The following is a 19,165-nucleotide window of genomic DNA, read 5'->3' as shown; positions in this document are numbered from 1 at the left end:
TATTTTTGATCCAGACCTCCTTGGAATGTTTATCTTTGGAGGGGAGGTAGGGGAAGAATGAGCTCAACAGAGTGGGACCAGCCAGCCACCCAGGCTTGGCAGGTACCTCTTCTCCCTTCCAAACTTGTCAAACATACACTGTTTTTGAAGTGGTTTGGATGGCAGCAGGGGTAGGGAGGTAATAGAGATTCTGATCCCGCTATAGAGGGCTTGGAGCCTCCAGTGGTAGAGAGAGGCATATAGGGCTTTTGGCTGATTCTTTCCCTTCCTCATCAAACTGAAGGACCAGAAATTTTATGAGGACTATTCCATTTCTGAATTTGTTTGGGAATGAGGTCTTCCTTCTTGGTCCTGTGGCCCCAGTCTTCATTTTGCTTATTTTTTGAGTCTCTCTGGATAAGAACACCATAGTAGTAAGATTCTTGAGAGTGCTGATAGTGTTCATATTGTCCACATTTTCAAAAGGACCTCCTCCTATGATTCACACTTGTGAAAGCCATGACCCTGTGCTGCCTACTCTCAAGCCTGAGAGCCACGCAGGCCAGCTGTGCAGTGCCACCTAGTGCCCTGGCACAGATGTGCAGCTGCACTGAATCTGGCAACATGACACCAGCACGAGCAAGATCTTTTAACAGTTTCTTGCCAGGTTTCTGCTTCTCTTAGGTATCATAATTCTTTCTTTTTTGGGGGATTACCAGGAATTGAACTCTGGGGCATGATACCACTGAGACACATCTCCAGCCCTATTTTGTATTTTATTTAGAGACAGGGTCTCACTGAGTTGCTTAGCGCCTTGTCATTGCTGAGGCTGGCTTTGAACTCACAATCCTCCTGTCTCAGCTTCTGGTGCTGCTGGGATTACAGGTGTGCGCTACTGCACCCAGCAAATATCAGTATTTATTTAATGTCCTGGATTAGAAGGCCTCACTTGCATCCCTCTTTCTCTTTCATATGCCATTCTACAATTCAGATATGTTTGTCATTCCTGTTATGTTCTTGAAAAGTGATTTTTCTCATTTTATTTCTGGTTCCAGATGTATCCTGTCCCCTTGCCTTAAAGCTGAATTTCCCATATAGGTGTCAAATAACAGCTTGGTAACTTTCCCTACTCTCCAGAAACTCACATTTTTTGGTAAAAGTTAGTACTTCAAAGTTTAAACTATCTTCTTCCATACCTTCCTTCTCACACCCTTCCAAATGTTTTCAGGCTGTAGGGGTAAAAGGTAACTGGGAGCAGGGCTCATGTCCTTGGCTAGTGTTTTCTTTATTTCTTTCTTTCTTTTTTCTTGAAAGGAAAATGCCAGATTCTTTTAATTAGGTGACTTGAGCACATTTCCGGAATCAGGATGTTGCCTGGTTGGATTAATTAAACTCACTGTCGTCTTCCTCCAGTTGGCCTTCCAGAAGGGATGCCAAAGCCATTACAAACTCTTTGCTTGGCGGATACTACTCCACAGGAGTAGCACAAGAAACAGCATTGGGGATTTTAGGAATCTTCCCACTGTGTTTTTCTCTCTACCCCTTTTAAAGCAGCAGGGAACAAGTAATTCTTTCATTACCCTGTTTTCCCCAGGGAAATTCTAAAACTCCTGGGAAAATGAGCTTTGCCATCCAGAATCAGGTTCTTTTTTCAGATTATGATTTAGAGCAGGTGACTCATTGTCTGAGGGTGGGGTCAGCAGCTAGCAAGTCAGGGAAAGGTTTGTGGTGTGGTAAACTGTTAGTGACAAGTGTGACAGAAGGGGCTAGCATGGTGTGTTCTGAGAACTCCTGGTCCTGTAAAGGGTCTTGGAAATCCCCAGAGATCCTGGCACCACACTTAAGAACTATTGACTGAACAGAACTTTCCTCACAGATGAACTGGGAGAAACGGTTCATCTCTGACCCTAGTACCTCACACATTGCTGGGCACATGATAGGCACTCAGTAAATGTTTGAATAGGTGAGTCAATGTACAATGTATTTTATTGGAGCTACATAAGTGGTTACGTGGTAAGAATTCTTAAGATTTTTTTCCTTTTGGCACCTATTTTTATTGGTTGCCAAATAGAGAAAATTAGGAAGTTGTCCTTCTCTTAGCTAGTTGATAGTTTTGAGATAACAGCCTAAGCAAGCAAGCAAAAAAAAAAAAGAACCTCCTCCCAGTGTGTGAGCATCAAACATTATTGAGGTGCTGGAGCCAAGTTTAAGCGGGTGATTGGGAGTGTGCGTAGGTCTACGACAGAGTACAGGTGCAGTGTCTTTCCCTCCTGCAGGGAGTGGGTACTGAAGAGCAGCATCCTCATTGCCATGGCTGTTTACACATATCTCCGTCTCATCGTTGACCACCATGGGACTGCCCAGCTCCAGGCCCTGCGGCAGAAGGAGGTGGACTTCTGCATCTCGCTGCTTCGGGAACGGGTGAGGAAGTAGGATAAGATCAGTATGGGGAAATGAGACCCAGGATGGGATGCCCCTATAGGTTTCATGCACCAGGACTGGAGATGCCTTTTCAGATGTGGAAGTGGTTTAAAATCTAGCATTTTTCATTGTCCTTAGATAAGAGTAGAATCTAAGGAGGGAGAATCAGTGTGGAATAACCCTTGTTCCTAGAAATGCTAGCATCCTGGGGATTTTCCTGGTCACTGTCAAGGACACTGTTGTACAACAGTCACAAGCTGTTCTTTTGTATACCCACTTAAGTTGTTCTGTCATCCTACCACCTACCCAAGTAATTGCCGTGGTCTTGTGGGATTATGAATTGTCTGTTATCAGATCTCCCAAGAGAGAGATCCTAGAATTATGTTATATATAATGGCTGTTGACTACATTTGGTAATTTATTAATTAATGTCAGATTTTAAAGTTCCTTAATTACGTTAGCCACATGTTGCTAATAGTATTGTTTGGAATGCATAAATGTAGATCATTTCCATTACCACAAAAGGTTCTGTTGTACAAGAATTTTGGGGTAGGGTGTCTGGGGCTCCACTTGCCTGTCCAATAGTTTTGGAATCTTAGTCTCTTGGAACTAAATCAGAACAGTTCTGGGTGGAGAAGGGAATAGATTAGTGTGAAAGTCAGCAGGGCTTCAGCACTTCCCAGTAACTTTTCTTCCTTGGGTATCAGTCCCTAGCTTCCAGCTCTCTTCCCTAAATAGCTAGGAACCAATCCCTTGGTTCTAGAAGAAATCACATAGTCCCTTCAACCTTCTTTCCTTCCCTCCCTGGAACATGCTGTTCTTTTGTCCTCTCTCCAGAAGGTAAACAGTCCATGTTTTTATTCTCTTTCCTGTCCCCACTTCCTTCACCTCCTCACATCAAGTTCATGGAATGTTTGATGATTGGCCGGGACCTTGTAAGACTACTTCAGAATGTTGCTAGGATACCAGAATTTGAACTGCTTTGGAAAGATATTATCCATAACCCTCAGGCCTTGAGTCCTCAATTTACAGGTAAGTAAGCCCTTGGGCATCTTGTCCTTGAGAGATGGCAAGTTAGCCTATGTGTCCTGTACACAGAGGGCAGAGGTTGGTGGGTAGGACTGCCTTTGGCAATCAGAGAAGGTTTGGGGCAGGGCAAGCTTTGCCAAGTACAGCTAGATATTGGAACAGCAGAAGTACTGAACAATTCATGTGATTCCTAGACAGTCCCTGCTTGGCAGACTCCAGCTGTCATTACTCCTAAGAAAATAGTGAGAACTATGATCTTCTTCCTCTCCTGGAAGCTTCTTGGCTCAGGAGGTGAGCTGATGACCAGTCTTTGACTTCAGTGAGTCTGGCAGGGAGTCAGAGGTCAACTCCATGAGACTGAGTCAGCAGAGGAGCTAGAATTAGTCCTGTAAGAGATGGCCCCTCACTGGAAGCAGTCTGGCCTCTTAATTCCAAGGATCCAGCTTGGCCGAAATCATCTTTAGGGAAGAGAGTCTCTGTGTTCCTTCCCCTGACATGGTCCTTTTAATGTCCCTTTCCCTTTCCCAGAGCCTTGGTATGATCTGAACAATAACTCTACAGCTTTGCTCCCTGGCCCACTTGTAATGCACATTTATACATATGCACGCACACCTACAGAGCACTCTTCTAGAATCTGAGAAGTGAGGAAAGTGGGGAAAGTGCTGGTGCTGCCTGATAATGCACTATTCTTCATCAAACATGTCAGGTTACTTTGAGTGTCACCTCTATGTTAGGCATATGTATGTAATTTAACCCTTAGAACAGCTCTAGATTATGGGTATTTTATTTCCCTTACAGATGAAGAAACTGAGGTTCAAAAAAAGAAACTGAGCTGGACATGGTAGTACACACCTATAACCCCAATGACTCAGAAGGCTGAAGTAGGAGTATTGAAAGTTGGAGGCCAGCCTGGGCAACCTAACAAGACCCTGTCTCAAAAATAAAAGGGCTTGGGCTGGGGATATAGCTCAGTTGGTACAGTGCTTATCTCAGTTGGCCAGTGCATGCACAAGGCCCTGGGTTCAATCCCCAGCACCACAAAAAATAAAAATGATATATAGATAGGCAGGCAGGCAGGGGATGTGACTCAGTGGTGGAGCACCCTTAGGTTCTCTACTCCAGTATCACCCCCTTAAAAAGAAAAAAAAAAAAAGAAAAAAAGAAACTGAGGTTCAAACAGGTTAATTTGCTCAAGTGTAAGTGACAGGCAGGATTTGGATCAGGTTATCCTGACTCCAGAGCTTATGGTTATGCTGCCACATCACATTGATGCAAGGATCAGGAGCAGGAAGACAGGCTAGAGTTTCCCATATTTTTCTCTTAATTTTCCCACCTGTTGCCAACTGCAATAATAGGGGTAGGGGACTCTGTAAAACCAGCAGAGGAAGGGAATTAATGTAACAGGAATGTACTTGGTTGGACAAAACGCACAGATGCTAGTTAGAATCCCCATTTGTATTGATGCTTGAAATTGCCTCATGAACAAGACCACTCACTGGCCATCAGTACCTGGCCCAGTTTCCCCATCTGTCTGCCATTCCGTGGTTCTCAGGTTTCTTTCTTTTTCCTTCCCTAAAACACTTGGCTCAGGTATCCTACAGCTTCTTCAGTCAAGAACATCCCGAAAATTCCTAGCATGTCGTCTAACCCCAGATATGGAAACTAAGCTCCTCTTCATGACATCCCGGGTGAGCTCTCCTATTGCAACAGGAAGAGGAATTGCAGGTGCTAGTTAGGCTTCTTGCTTCTGTCTGCAGATCGGTTACTACTGAGTACTGATCCACAGAGTGGTAGCTAAGTGGTACCCCTTATCCACATGGCTACTGGCTTCTTTCCTTTGTTAATTCTGTGCCTGTACACTGTGCTCAGTGCTAAGAATTGGGGATATAGGGTTGAATAAGAGAGATGCAGTTCTAGCTCTGTGAAGCTTTCAGTCTATCTAAAGTAGCCATTATGCAAAGAATTATATGCAAATATTATTTACAAGTGTGAACTGTGCTATTAAAGGGTAGAGTGAGAATGTTTATTCTGCCCATGGTTCTTCCAGGGAAACTGTGAGCTTTCAAGGTAGATATGACCTTTTGGTGTCCAAATATGGCTGAATGGTGGTAAAATTGCTTGAGGAACATGTTATAGATGGAATCTGATCAAAGAATCTGTTTTTAGAAGACTTCTAAGACAGTCTGGAAATAAAGAACCACTGCCCTAGCCAACTTTTGGATCCCCATGTTATCTAGGAGAACTGTCCAGACCTTTGGTGTCCTTTGTGATAGCCACTAGCCATATTTTGTAATTTAAATATAAGTTAGTTAAAATTTAGTATCTTGGTTGCAGTAGCTACATCTGAACTGCTCATAGCTACCATCATTGCAGGAAGTTTTGTTGTGAAGTGTGGTCTGAATGTAACTTTTTGTTTACCTTTCTGCCATTTGGATTTCTTCTGACACGGTATAGAGGAGGAAAACAGATCCTTCTTTTTTTTTTTTTTTTTTTTTTTTTAAAGATAGAGAGAGAGAAAGAGAGAGAAGAGAATTTTATTTATTTATTTTTTAGTTCTCGGCGGACACAACATCTTTGTTGGTATGTGGTGCTGGGGATCGAACCCCGGCAGCACGCACTCCAGGCGAGCGTGCTACCAGTTGAGCCACATCCCCAGCCCCAGATCCTTCTTTTTTGCTATTTATAACCATTTGGGTCTGTCTAGAAGTTTTAGAGTCTGTGCCTTGGATAATGGTCCTGTTAGGTTGCTGGATGGCAGAAAGCACTCAGTGCTTAATGGTGAACAGGTTTAGTTCTTGCTTTCAAGGAACATTCCTTGTTGTTCAGTAGGCTCCAGAAAATAAGAAAAGACTATACTTAGGACCAAATCTTCAGTGACCAGTGTTGGAGCAAGGAGCGAAAAATAGACCACAGTTGTTGGGGGTAAATGTGGCATCAGGTCAGGGCTGAGAATGAATGCACCCATGACATGCAAGGCAGCCTAGAGAGACTTAGAGCACTTTTTAAAATCATGAAATAACCCCGAAAGGAAAAGACACTCAAGAGACAGTGTGAGCTAATGAGTAAGTTGTAGGAAGAAATGAAGGTCTAGGTCAAACATGGAGTTTAACAGTGCTCATAGATTCCACCCTGCTTTCCAAGTTTCTTTTTCTAACTTTCCCCTCCTCAGGTGCGGTTTGGTCAACAAAAGAGATACCAAGACTGGTTCCAGCGCCAGTATTTGTCAACCCCAGACAGTCAGTCTCTGCGCTGTGACCTCATTCGCTACATCTGTGGGGTAGTCCACCCTTCTAATGAAGTGCTGAGTTCTGACATCTTGCCTCGATGGGCCATCATTGGTTGGCTCCTGACAACATGCACGGTAGGGGACTGGGCCACAGGGTAGAGGATGTTGGATAGTGAAGGATGCCTTCTGCATTTCCATGCTTTTTGCTGACTCTCCAGGGCCATTTGATCCATAAGGACCCTTCTTTCACTGTTGTCTTTCAAATGTTTCAGGCTCTTATTCTATTACCTTTGTGTCTCAAGAAATTTTGTTAGACTCATTATTTCTCATCTGGGTTGGGGATTCAATAGGTCTATCTCTTTATTACTAACCCCCAAAAGCCTGGATTTCTGAAGCATTCTTGCCTTTTTCCTTTGAGCTTCTGGATACCACAAAGTTAGGGCTTGCATTCTTTAGACCCTCACCTCCGTGCTTCTGGCATCAGCTTCGGATAAAGGAGCCATTTCCTTCCCAGCATTTTCCTTCCTGTGTTGAGGTGGAAAACCATCCATTCTCTGACATCTTCTGACAGGGTTTCTTTCCCCTTTCTTCTCTGATTAGATCCTTAGAATGTACTGATTCAAATATGACAAGAGACTATTCCTAGAGGGCCTTTTCTTCAGAAATGTGGGTGGGGGAGCCCACCAAGGGCAGCCCAGGGGCCATCTGAGTATTGCCTTGACTCAGAAGTAATGAGTGAACTCCTAAGTCAAGTGTTCTCCCTTAGGGGAGGAGAGGTATATCCTCCTGGGTGTGTGAGGATCCCAGCCAGCCCCATCCCCTTGGTTGGTAAGACCACAGGGTTCTCATGCTCACATGTAACACAGACGCAGATCGTGGGGCTCCACCATGTTTCACTGGGAACTGAATTTCACAGGTGCAGCAACAAAGTAAGCCCTGGAATCTGCCCTGGGCTTCAGAAGGAGGGGAGACGGTTGATGAAACTAGCCCTTTATTTTTGTCCTTCTCTTTTCCAGTCCAATGTTGCTGCCTCTAATGCCAAGCTGGCTTTGTTTTACGACTGGCTGTTCTTTAGTCCAGACAAGGATAGCATTATGAACATAGGTATGTGGCCCAGACCAGGCAGCACCACCTTCCCCTTCCTCAGGCCCCACTGCCTCGTCCTGGTGACAGCAGTCATAAATCTGAGGGCAGCACGGAGTGGGAGCAGTTTATCTGGGAGCAGTTCTGTTGTTCCTCATCAGTTCTTCCCTGACAGAAAATTGCTTTGGTGAGGCTAAGCAATCACCACCCTCTCCCTTCTCCCCATAGCCTCATCCCTGGGCTCTGGGTGGGAAGGGCCTGGGCAGAGGAAAAGATGTGCCATGTCCTCTTTTCCTTTCCTCCTACCTCCATTCTTCAAGCTGTATGCTGAAGACAAGAAGGAAGAATGAGGGCTAAGAACAGTTGGGGGACTGGTTGCCAGATAGGAATGAGCACTCCCCAGAGCCTTTTAGTGTATGTTGACATCCCATTTTGTGGATGTGGAAACAGAAAATCTGATGTGGGGGGGAACCCTTTAATTCCACATTCTCTAGAGCCAGCCATCCTGGTAATGCATCATTCTATGAAGCCCCATCCAGCCATCACTGCCACACTCCTGGACTTCATGTGCCGTGTAAGTGCCAGAGCCCCCTCTCCTCCCAGTTCCTGGATGCAGAGTTACATCTATATCCATAGTCTTCCACTGATGGAGTCTTTCCTGGCCCCCTTGTCTGGAGCAGAAGTGGTCAACTCAGTGAATGCTTCCCTTCGTATTACCACTGCTCCAGTTGGATCATCCCTTTTTCCATGATTTTCTCAATTGTAGGATGACAACTCAAGGTAGAATCTAGTCTCCTTGAGAAGCAGTTGGGTCCAGTAAGTGTCCCAACTGCCTAGCCTGAAATAGTCAGATATGCTCCATTCCTCTGCACACATACATACCCAGTGTTCCCTGACCACAACCAAAGCAGTTTCTTAGATCTAGTTCAGCAGAACACTCTATTCAAAGTCCTGTGCCATTCTTCCCTCCTCTTCTTTCCTTCCAGATCATTCCCAACTTCTATCCACCTTTGGAAGGCCATGTGCGGCAGGGTGTCTTTTCTTCCCTCAACCACATTGTGGAGAAACGGGTCTTGGCGTAAGGAGTTTATATGTAGGGAGGTGGAGGTATGGGGTTCTCCCATTTTTCCTTAGGTCCAGCCCCCTCTGGGTTGGGCACATCCAGATATTGCCATAACGCTGCTGACCCTTTCCCCTGGCAGGTATAACAAGTACTGGATTCCTCTCCCCCACCCCTAAACTATGGGGCATATGTCCTGTTGAGTCTCAAAGGAATTTCTCTCCTGCCAGTATATTACAAAGTGCTTCAAATGCCTTCCTTTCCCCTGTTACCCCTTGGAAGGATCTTAGGATGTCCCAATCTTCTAAGTCTCACTCTTTATCTCCATGTTGAGTTAGAAATGAGGAACTCTGATGTTGACCTTCATTTATGTTTCCCATTAGACACTTGGCTCCCCTGTTTGACAACCCTAAATTGGATAAAGAGCTGCGGGCCATGCTGAGAGAGAAATTTCCTGAATTCTGCAGCTCACCCTCCCCACCTGTGGAAGGTATGGTGGTAGTCCTGCTGTCACCTGTGTTAGAAGAAGGATGAAGCCATCCAGGTGTAGACCAGAGCCCTGTTTGTGATGTTGTCCCTGGGGAGTTCTCCTCTTAACACTGTCTCAGTGTTCTCTTTTTATTATTGCTGTGTTGTCTCCCTTGGTTCTCTCTCACTCCATCAAATCTTACTTGATTTTTCCCTCATCTTTCTTGGTCTCTTAACCCTTTTTTTCTCTCTAGTAAGTAGAGGCTCTCATGGAATGTTTGTTGTCTCACTGTACCCATCCCTTCTCTCTTCCCATCCCTCCACCCTTGCCCCTGATGAGAGGTTATCACAGTAGGTCCCAGTCTGCCATTTCCCTGCCAGCCATCCCTCACATACTTTTTGTCTTGGGATCAGGGCTTAAGCCAAGCACTACTTCCCAACTTGGTTTTAAATTAAAGAGCACAAGAGATTGTCTCCACTCATCCTGAGCTAAGGATAGAAAATTCATGCCCTGTGTTGTTCCTGTTCCTGGCAGCATCTCCCTACAGGTCATAGAAGGTTGTAAGGACAAGAGATTTGTCCTTGCAGGTTCAGTGTTCCATTTAGCACATAAACTCTGTATTCTCCCACTTACACTCCAGCCTCCCCTTCCCAGAAGCTTGGGACATACTGGAGGCCATCAGATACCTTTCTCTCTTTACTCCCAAGTCAAAATTGAAGAGCCAGTTTCCATGGAGATGGATAACCATCTGTCAGATAAGGACGAGAGTTGCTACGACAATGCGGAGGCAGCCTTCAGTGATGACGAGGAGGATCTCAACAGCAAAGGTGAGGATGGCACAGGAGGTGGCTCAGGATTGTGACAGCCCTGGGAGGGCCATCTCCCAGGAGCAGCCTGTCTGCAGTCTTTCTGTCCTGTCATCTTTGCCCGCCTCAGTCCGTCTTGTTAACAGCATTACTGAATGAGACTCAGGGTGCAAGCCCTGCATTTAACTTACGAGGTAAAATAAGTGGTTCCTGCCCACTTGTGGGTAAGAGCTGGGACATGTATACAATCATGTATTTGCACAGCATTGAGTAAACAGTCCCCAAGGACTGTGAGGAAGGAACAGATGATTTAAGGGGACTGTGTGTGTTGCTGGCATTTGAGCAAATTGACTTCTAAATCTCTCCCTTCAGGAAAGAAGAGAGAGTTTCGTTTCCACCCTATCAAGGAGACAGTTGTGGAGGAGCCAGTCGATATCACCCCTTACCTCGACCAGTTGGATGAGTCCCTAAGGGACAAAGTACTCCAGCTACAGAAGGGGAGGTAGGTACAGACCCTTCTCCCCACTTTGTCCCCACCTTGTGGGGGGATGTCCAGTCCGTGCTTTCTCCTTGTGCCTAGTAGGTGTGGCAGAATGATGTGGCTCGGAGAGCCATGTGATGGGGTATATGGGAAGGTAGCTGAAGCTTCATGAGTGATGTCTTCCACAGCTTATGTTGGGGAGTATGAGTACAGGCAGGGAGTGGATTGACCTGTACTCTAACACCTTGGTTCCTACTCCCTAGGTTCTGAGGATAATAGCCTCAGAGAACACAAGTAGGATGGATGGGGATTTCCCTATTCTTTGGGCCTCTGCCCAGAAAACAACAAATTCTGCCCTAATTCTGCCTCCCTCACCCAAGCTAGGATTTTACATAGAGCTCCTTTGTTTTGTCTCTGTTCGTGTGAGTGCTCATGTATAGTGTTCTCTGTGTCCTGCCTTCTGCTGTCATTTATGTCCTTGGGATTTCCTCTCCCTTCTGTACTGCAGTGATACGGAGGCCCAGTGTGAGGTCATGCAGGAAATTGTGGACCAGGTCCTGGAGGTGAGGAGGAACCTACGCCCTTAGGGAGGAAGGAGCCCAGCCTGTCCAAGTTAGAGCTCCCCATGCAGGTGTCTCCCTGGGGATGTGACTCCCTGCTTCCTCTCCCCTAGAAGAGTCCCTCTCAGGGGGGCTGGAGAATTGCTGATCCTGTAGGTGGAAGCAAATAAGCTCAGAGGCTCTAGGGCAGTGGGGACAGTGGGCATAGTGAGGTTTGGACCTAGGTCAGGATATCCTTTCCTTCCCTTATCTACCACCCAGGAAGACTTCGACTCAGAACAGCTGTCTGTCCTTGCTTCCTGTCTACAAGAGCTCTTCAAGGCCCACTTCCGAGGAGAGGTGCTGCCCGAGGAGGTCACAGAGGAGTAAGGCTCATCTTCCCTGATGCCCTTGACCTCAGGAGCCAGAAATATGTTCTTACAGCCCAAGCCCAAGAGGCACCATGCTGTAGACTTGAGAAGAAGAATCTGTTCACTTGGTGTTCTGATGACTGAAATGAGGGCTTATTTTGCCTGCTGGACCCTGTGTGTACGGGAGTGGTAGACTAGTATCCCTGTCCTGTCCTTCCAGCCCTGCTGCTGGGCCAGTAGCCCCAACCTTTATTTCTTCTCAAGTAGAATTGGATCCTAGATTCCCCCTGAAGAGAGGAATCTCCCTTTCTGTGATAATGATAGCCTCAGATTGTGATTTCCAGGCTGGGAACCTGTTTTCTCTGCTACCAAGCTTCTGGAACCACAGGAAGTTTGCCTTTTGGGTAGGATAGGAGCAGGCTGGTGTCTGGCCTCTGTGTGGTCCCTCTATGATCTGCCTGCAGATGCCCCTCCTTTTCTGTGGATTTTCATGTATAACCCTTCTTTTGTAGGTCCCTGGAGGAATCTGTAGGGAAGCCTCTCTACCTAATATTTAGGTAAGCACCCAGTGGTAAGAGGAACTGCTCTCCCCTCCATTCTCCCTGTAGCACACATTTGTCCCTGCCTGGGTCACATGGCTCCGTTTCCAGAGAGGAGGAGGTTTGTGGTGGGCAGAGCCTCCCTGGGTAATGCCTCTCCTCCTCCCCCACCTCCAGGAACCTGTGCCAGATGCAGGAAGACAATAGCAGCTTCTCTCTGCTTCTGGACCTTCTGTCTGAGCTCTATCAGAAGCAGCCCAAGATTGGCTACCACCTGCTCTACTACCTGAGGGCCAGGTGGGTGTCGGGAAGCCACTGGAGAGCCAACCTTTCTCCCCTGCACATCGATTCCCTTACCCTTGGCTCTCTTCACCAGCACCTTCCATGTGTTTGGTGCTAGGGATGAAACCCAGGGCCTTGTGCATGCTAAGTGTTTGTTTTTTAAAATACAGCTTTATTGAGGTATAAATTTTTATACCATAAAATTTACTCTCTTTTAAAAAAAAAATTTTTGGTTGTAGTTGACACAGTACCTTTATTTTATTTATTTATTTTTATGTGGGGCTGAGGGTCAAACGCAGGGCCTCGCACATGCTAGGCAAGTGCTCTACCGCTGCACCACAACTCCAGCCCCCAAAATTCACTCTTTTGAAGTGTACCATTCAGTGTTTTTTAGTGTATTCACAAAGTTATACAAATATCACTGCAGTGTAACTTAAAACACTTCATGACTCTTAAGGAAACCTCCTTATTCTCTCTCTCTCTCTCTCTCTTTTTAAGATGGGTTCTTTGTTGCCTAGGCTAAGCTCATACTCTTGGGTTCAAGAGATGCTCCTGCCTCAGCCTCCTAGGGAACTAGGACTGTACGCATATACTGCCATACTTAGTCTTTCTCGATTTTAACCCTGTTATTTGTCTTTTTATTGCTGCCCTTTTTTCTCTTTCTTGTTTTTGGTACTGGGGATTGAACAGGCTCCACACATGCCAGGTAGGCACTCTACCACTGAGCTACATCCACAGCCCTTTTTACTTTGAGGCTGGGTCTCTTTAAATTGTCCATCCTGACCTAAACTTGGCAATCCTTCTGCCTCATCCTCCTGAGTAGCTGGAATTATAGGCACATAATATTCTAATAGTATGGATATAGGTTGTCTTATTTTTTTGGTGCTGGGGATTGAACCCAGGACCTCACGTGTGCTGAGCTCATGTTCTAGCACTAAGTTTCACCTGCCACCTTCCAAGCCTGTCTTTTCACTTTATATGATTTTTATATATATTCATATATATATATATATATATATTATTTATTTTAGTTGTAGACGATCATAATACCTTCATTTTATTTATTTATTTTTATGTGGTGTTGAGGATCAAACCCAGTGCCTCACATGTGCTGATAAATAAGCAAGCGCTGTACCACTGAGTTACAACCCTAGCCCCTCTTTTCACTTCTTTGGTGATAACCCTTTAAAACACCAAAGTGGCAGGGTGCAGTGGCACACTCTTGTGATCCCAGAAGCTCAAGAGGCTAAGGCAGGAGGATTTCAAGTTCCAAGCCAGCCTCAGCAACTTAGTGAGGCCCTAAATAACTTAGTGAGACTGTGTGTCAACATTAAAAAAACAGAGTGGGGAGAGCTAGAGATGTGGCTCAGTGGTTAAGCACCCCTGGGTTTAATCCCCACTAGCAAAAACAATCAAAAAACACGAAAGTATTAAGTTTTTGTGAAGTCAAATCTGTTTTTCCTTTTGTCACTTGTTTTTGGTATTATGAAGACTTGCCCCTGTTTTCTTCTAAGTGTTGTATGGTTTTTGTTCTTATAGTTAAGCCTATTAGCCATTTGAGTGAAGTTTTGTGTATGGTATGAGTTGGTACTGTCCTCATGGATAGAACCCAGAAGGAAGAGAGCTGTCTCTAACCTGACCCTAGTCCTCCCTCTCCTGTCACTCTGGCAGTGAGTAGCTTCATTGATCTCAGAGCCCTATGTGGGTACTGGGAAGGGATGGGGAAGCAAGAGTGTCTCCTGATTCTTAGGTTGCCAAGCCCTTGGGAAAGGCAGGAAGGAATAAATAAATAAAAGGGGACAAATGAGCACAGGGCATGTAGGAGAGACGAAGGCATTCCAGGGTAGGAGCAGACTGCTTCAGAACATCTCGAATTCTGGTGCTGTGGTCCGGCTACTGACTTAGGCCCAATTGGTTTTGCAGCAAAGCTGCCGCTGGGAAGATGAACTTGTATGAGTCATTTGCCCAGGCCACCCAGCTGGGTGACCTGCACACCTGCCTAATGATGGACATGAAGGCCTGCCAGGAGGACGATGTGCGGCTGCTATGCCACCTCACACCCTCCATCTACACAGAGGTCAGTGTGTCCATCCTTATCCATGGTCACGGGTAGTACACGGGGCTCACAAGTGACCACCTACCTTGGTATACGCTCTGAACAACATATACAACCCCTTCTGACCTCAGTGGCCACTGCTTCTCACAGTTTAATTCTCTTCATTCCAGTGCTTTTTGTTAAAAGTTGAATAGTTTTTGAGGCTCCGAGAATTCTTGTCCTTTGGTTTAACTGTGGTTTAAGTTGGGGTGTGGACCCATATACTTGGCTTCCCGGTTTCAGCCCCATCATCTGGACCTAGAACAGGTCCTCCAGTCAGATTCATATTGGTATGTCCCAAGCTCTCACCCTGTGATGGCTCACTCTTGGATGCTCTTTAATGGTTCCTGAAGACCAGAGCTCCTGAAGCAGAGATTCACTTTCATTTCCCCCAGTTCATTCACGTCTTCTCTCAGAATTGGGATGGAGGAGGAGATATCAACTCTTGTTCCTCTTGGTAGAAGTTCCTAGGAAGAGGGAAATGAGGACTCCGGGTGTGGTCTAACCGGAGGAACTAGGATCTCAGCCATGCACTGGGGGCAGGGGGGTGGGGTATCACACCCCCTTTTTGTCCTTTCCTCCCTAGACTGGACTCTCCCTCCCCCACCCACCCCTCACAAGCCCCTAGATACACTCACTCTGTACCTTCTCTTTGTCTTGAGATGCTGATGAATTGGATTTCTTTGCCGCCAGGAGTATAAATATTTTTCTGTTGCCACTCCCACCCAGAGCCAGCTGGCATGTCTGGTTAGCTCTGGCTTTTCCCATTTCTCTCCTTATACACACCCCTTGTGTGCATTCACAGATAACAAACGTGGCATCTTGAAGGGTTATGTTCCCAGCTTCATAGCTGTTGGATCTTGTAGAGATTTATGTTAGGATCCATGTCTGGCCAGCTTAGCCAGACCTTGAGCTTGTGGTAAGGAAGGTCTATGAGCTGTAAAGGGAAAGCCATGGGGCCCACCCTGGACGACTCCTCTAGTTTCCCTCTTCTTCTATCTAGTTTCCAGATGAAACCTTGAGGAGTGGGGAGCTGCTGAACATGATCGTGGCTGTTATTGACTCTGCACAGGTGAACATGGAACTTTGGCATCTGCAGAATGGCCTAGAAGGCAGGACTGAGGAAATCAGGGCCTCTGCTTTCTGTTCAGGCATGCAGACAGGAGCCCATGCTCCACAGCACACTGCCTCCTGGCTGCAGTTGGACGTACTTTAGGCCATGGAGGATGGGGAGGAAAAGTGCAGATCAAAGGCCAGTTCTGCTGGGGTTGCTGTTTGTTTGTTTGGGGTGGGTGGGTACCAGGGATTTAACTCAGGGGCACTCGACCACTGAGCCACATCCCCAGCCCTCTTTGGCATTTTATTTAGAAACAGGGTCTTGCTAAGTTGCTTAGCCCCTCTTTTTTGCTGAGGTTGGCTTTGAATTCTTGATCCTCCTGTCTCAGCCTCCCGAGCCACTAGGATTACAGGCATGTGTCGCTGTGTCCAGCTCATTTATTTATTTTTATTTATTTATTTTGCAGTACTAATGATTGAACCTAGAGGTGCTCTACTGCTGAGTGACAACCTTTTTTTTTCTTTCTTTTTCTTTTTTTTTTCTTTTTTTTAAATTTTAAGACAGAATCTTACTAAATTGCCATAGGCCTCAAATTTTTGATCCTCTCCTAAATTGCTGGGATTATGGGCATGCACCACCACACTTGGTGAGGGGTTTTTTGTTTTTGTTTTTTTCTCAACTGGCCTTCCCCTTGGCTCAGAATGAAAATCATCATATCATTTCTACTTGATTTTTCCACCATGCATAGGGCCCCAAGAGATGCTGGGATTCATCTCATGCCTGGACTAAGGATCCTTTTTTCTCCTGTTTGCTCACTGGAAATTAGCACTCAACAGTTCTCCTTCCTTTGCCTTTACCTGCCCACGTGTAGGTCTAGAACCTGGCCCCCCAGGTCCTTCACCCATAGGGCTAAACTAAGTAAGACCAGAAGGAAAAGTTGTCCTTTCACTCTGCCATCAGGGTGGGAATAGTTTTCCACAAGTGTTCTTGCCCCAGAATAGGCCCGGGGTCACCACTCAGTTGGTTGCTCTTTGACCAGCCCCTTCATCCTTCAGAGACTGTAGCTTTCATGGCGTCATGCCTCTCCCTTCACAGTGGCCTCTGGCCTCTTTTAGAGCTGATGACTCTGCCTTTTCCCTCCTCTTCCATAGCTCCAGGAGCTGGTCTGCCATGTGATGATGGGGAACCTGGTCATGTTTCGAAAAGATTCAGTCCTCAACATACTCAGTAAGTGACCAGACCTTTTAGATGCCCAGGAGAGGAGAGGGTGTCAGCCTACCCTATGTGTCTTCCAGTGACAAGAACGCTGGTTCTGGGGCTGGGAGTGGAGGGGGTAGCACCTCACCCCAGCCCACCTGCTGTGTGGTCTTGGATTGGTCTCTTTCATAAGATGGAAAGGTTTACCTCTGTCCTTCTAACTTCAGGGTGGGTGGGAATACAGAAGCCCTGTGAAGACTGAAATCAAGTGTCATGTGGAAAGGGCAAGGGCCTAGATTTAAGGTCACTGTCCCTCCCCTTACGCCGTCCCTGCCCTATCTCGTCCCTATTTGGGGTGCTGATAGCCAGTTAGCTGGGTGTGTGTGTGTGTGAGAGAGAGAAAGATGGAGGTTTCTTGTCTCTTCCAGTCCAGAGCCTAGACTGGGAAACCTTTGAGCAGTATTGTGCCTGGCAGCTCTTCCTGGCCCACAATATCCCCCTGGAGACCATAATCCCCATCCTGCAGCACCTCAAATACAAGGGTGAGTAGGGTTGCAGGTGGGAGAAGACCTCCAGTGCAGCTGGGGCAGGGCTGAGGCCGCCAGCTTCTAGGGTGAACCAGAGCCCTGCTCCTTCCCACCGTGGTGCAGAGAGCAGGCTCACTATTGGTCATTGGGCCCTGGAGATGAGCTTTGCAGGTCCATCCTGAGCCTGGCCCCTGGGCTGTGGCTCAGATGCCTCTGGCATTAGGATCAGGGTAGGGGATTCTTCCTGGCTTTTCGTAAAGGACTGTCCTTGGTCTTCCAGTGGCTGTTGGTGGGGGTGTGGGAGAGGTGCCCAGATCCATCCCTGGAATAACACATTCCTCTGAGCAGCCTGTACCCTTCCCCCTAGAACACCCAGAGGCCCTGTCCTGCCTGCTGCTGCAGCTCCGAAGAGAAAAGTGAGTTCCACCCCTAGAGACTCTTAGCCCTTAGTCCCAATGTCCTAAGAGATACTGTGGCATAAAGGGCTCTGTCCTGTTCCTTTTGCCATGTTTGTTTCCTATTATTGACATCTGCTTATTCTGCCCTCCCCCCAGTGTGACTTACAAATAAGCAGATCCCCTGGGATCTGGGCTTCCTCTGACTTTACCCCCCTGCCCACCAGAAACTGTCCTCAGAGGTGGGGACCGGACATCCCTGTTTCCTGCTGCCACAGCAGTTCTAATCCTAGTGGCTCATGTTCCCCTCCCTCATGCTCCTGCAGGCCACCACAGGCTAATCCAGGAGGAGGAAGGGTCAGAGTAGAGGGCTCACACCCATGCTCTCCCTTAACCTGCACAGTGCAGAGCCAGCTGGGCCCATTGTGCCCCTGCCAGGGGTCGGGCATAGAGGGCAAGAAAGCAGAAGTCTCCTCTTCCATCACGGGCAACTTAGCACCATCCCCAGGCTAATGGGGCCACAGCTGTGTGTCTTTTCCTTCCTACCTTCTTGTCTTCCTTCCACCTTTTCTCCTGAGACACTAGAAATGGTACAGAATGTCCTGAGGAGGTGGGAAGTTGGAGGCCTCTCTCCTGCCCCTCCCTCAACCTGGATACCAGGCTTACCCCCAGCTCCAGCAGGTCAGGGGACCACAGACTTGTCCTTTGTCTCTTAGTCTCCCTCCTGACTCTTCTGGGGAAGCTAGGAGTTTGTTGGGCCTCCTTCCTGACACACACTTGCACACCTTCCACCATCAAACAGAATAATCTCACTTCTCCTCTGGCTTCTGCAGAGAGTACAGCCATGTGTTCCTTGGCCCAAAGAGAAGTGGGAGAAGGATGTAAGTGTAGGAAGCGACAGCCAGGCTTGGGTTGGGTAGGGAGGCTCAGATTTGGGAAATCAGTAGTAAATAAGCGGCTCCTAGGGCCAGTGTGTGGGCACAACATCCAGCACCCTTCTCCCCCCAGGCCTAGTGAGGAGATGGTAAAGATGGTCCTGAGCCGGCCCTGTCATCCCGACGACCAGTTCACCACCAGCATCCTGCGGCACTGGTGCATGAAGCACGATGAGCTGCTGGCAGAGCACATCAAGTCCCTGCTCATCAAAAACAATAGCCTCCCTCGCAAGAGGCAGAGGTGGGATGTGGTCCTTGTTTCCTGCCCACTGTCAACGGGCCATCACCAGGGCAGGCTACAGCGACTGCCGCCCATGGGTGGTGGGTGACATCTAGTGGTCTGAAGCCATGCAGTCTAAAGGACCAGTGTGGCTCCTACTCCCCTCTCGTCGTGCCCTGCAGCTGTCCACCTTCCTTAGCACACCCAATCCTCCCATCTCCCCTGGGGAATGGACTGCCTCTGTCCTAAGGAGGGATCTCGGTGAGGTGGAGGTGTCACATGACTGGAGCCCTCCCTTTAGGCTCAGACCAGTTCTTGTCACCTCCCTGTGCAGTCTCAGAAGCTCAAGCAGCAAGCTGGCCCAGCTGACTCTAGAGCAGATCCTGGAGCACTTGGACAACCTGCGGCTCAACCTGACCAACACCAAGCAGAACTGTATGCTTCTCACCCTCTC

General features: G+C 47.3%; 1 protein-coding gene across 1 annotated transcript in view; it reads left to right on the top strand.

Moving 5' to 3' along the window:
• Ints3 (integrator complex subunit 3) overlaps positions 1–19,165 on the top strand; it is a 41,332-nt gene that overhangs the window by 20,506 nt on the left and 1,661 nt on the right. The window contains exons 7-27 of the mRNA XM_026412938.2: positions 2,256–2,400; positions 3,303–3,432; positions 5,020–5,117; positions 6,599–6,790; positions 7,672–7,759; positions 8,233–8,312; positions 8,725–8,816; positions 9,182–9,288; positions 9,975–10,094; positions 10,446–10,575; positions 11,063–11,117; positions 11,376–11,479; positions 11,977–12,021; positions 12,181–12,300; positions 14,209–14,362; positions 15,384–15,452; positions 16,589–16,664; positions 17,063–17,176; positions 17,529–17,577; positions 18,565–18,732; positions 19,046–19,146. Coding sequence (XP_026268723.1) covers positions 2,256–2,400; positions 3,303–3,432; positions 5,020–5,117; positions 6,599–6,790; positions 7,672–7,759; positions 8,233–8,312; positions 8,725–8,816; positions 9,182–9,288; positions 9,975–10,094; positions 10,446–10,575; positions 11,063–11,117; positions 11,376–11,479; positions 11,977–12,021; positions 12,181–12,300; positions 14,209–14,362; positions 15,384–15,452; positions 16,589–16,664; positions 17,063–17,176; positions 17,529–17,577; positions 18,565–18,732; positions 19,046–19,146 — 2,237 coding nt within the window. The remainder of the gene's footprint in view (positions 1–2,255; positions 2,401–3,302; positions 3,433–5,019; positions 5,118–6,598; positions 6,791–7,671; positions 7,760–8,232; positions 8,313–8,724; positions 8,817–9,181; positions 9,289–9,974; positions 10,095–10,445; positions 10,576–11,062; positions 11,118–11,375; positions 11,480–11,976; positions 12,022–12,180; positions 12,301–14,208; positions 14,363–15,383; positions 15,453–16,588; positions 16,665–17,062; positions 17,177–17,528; positions 17,578–18,564; positions 18,733–19,045; positions 19,147–19,165) is intronic.

Source organism: Urocitellus parryii, chromosome 11, assembly GCF_045843805.1.
Source record: "Urocitellus parryii isolate mUroPar1 chromosome 11, mUroPar1.hap1, whole genome shotgun sequence".
Taxonomy (NCBI): domain Eukaryota; kingdom Metazoa; phylum Chordata; class Mammalia; order Rodentia; family Sciuridae; genus Urocitellus; species Urocitellus parryii.
This window is presented reverse-complemented; position numbering and strand designations above follow the sequence as displayed.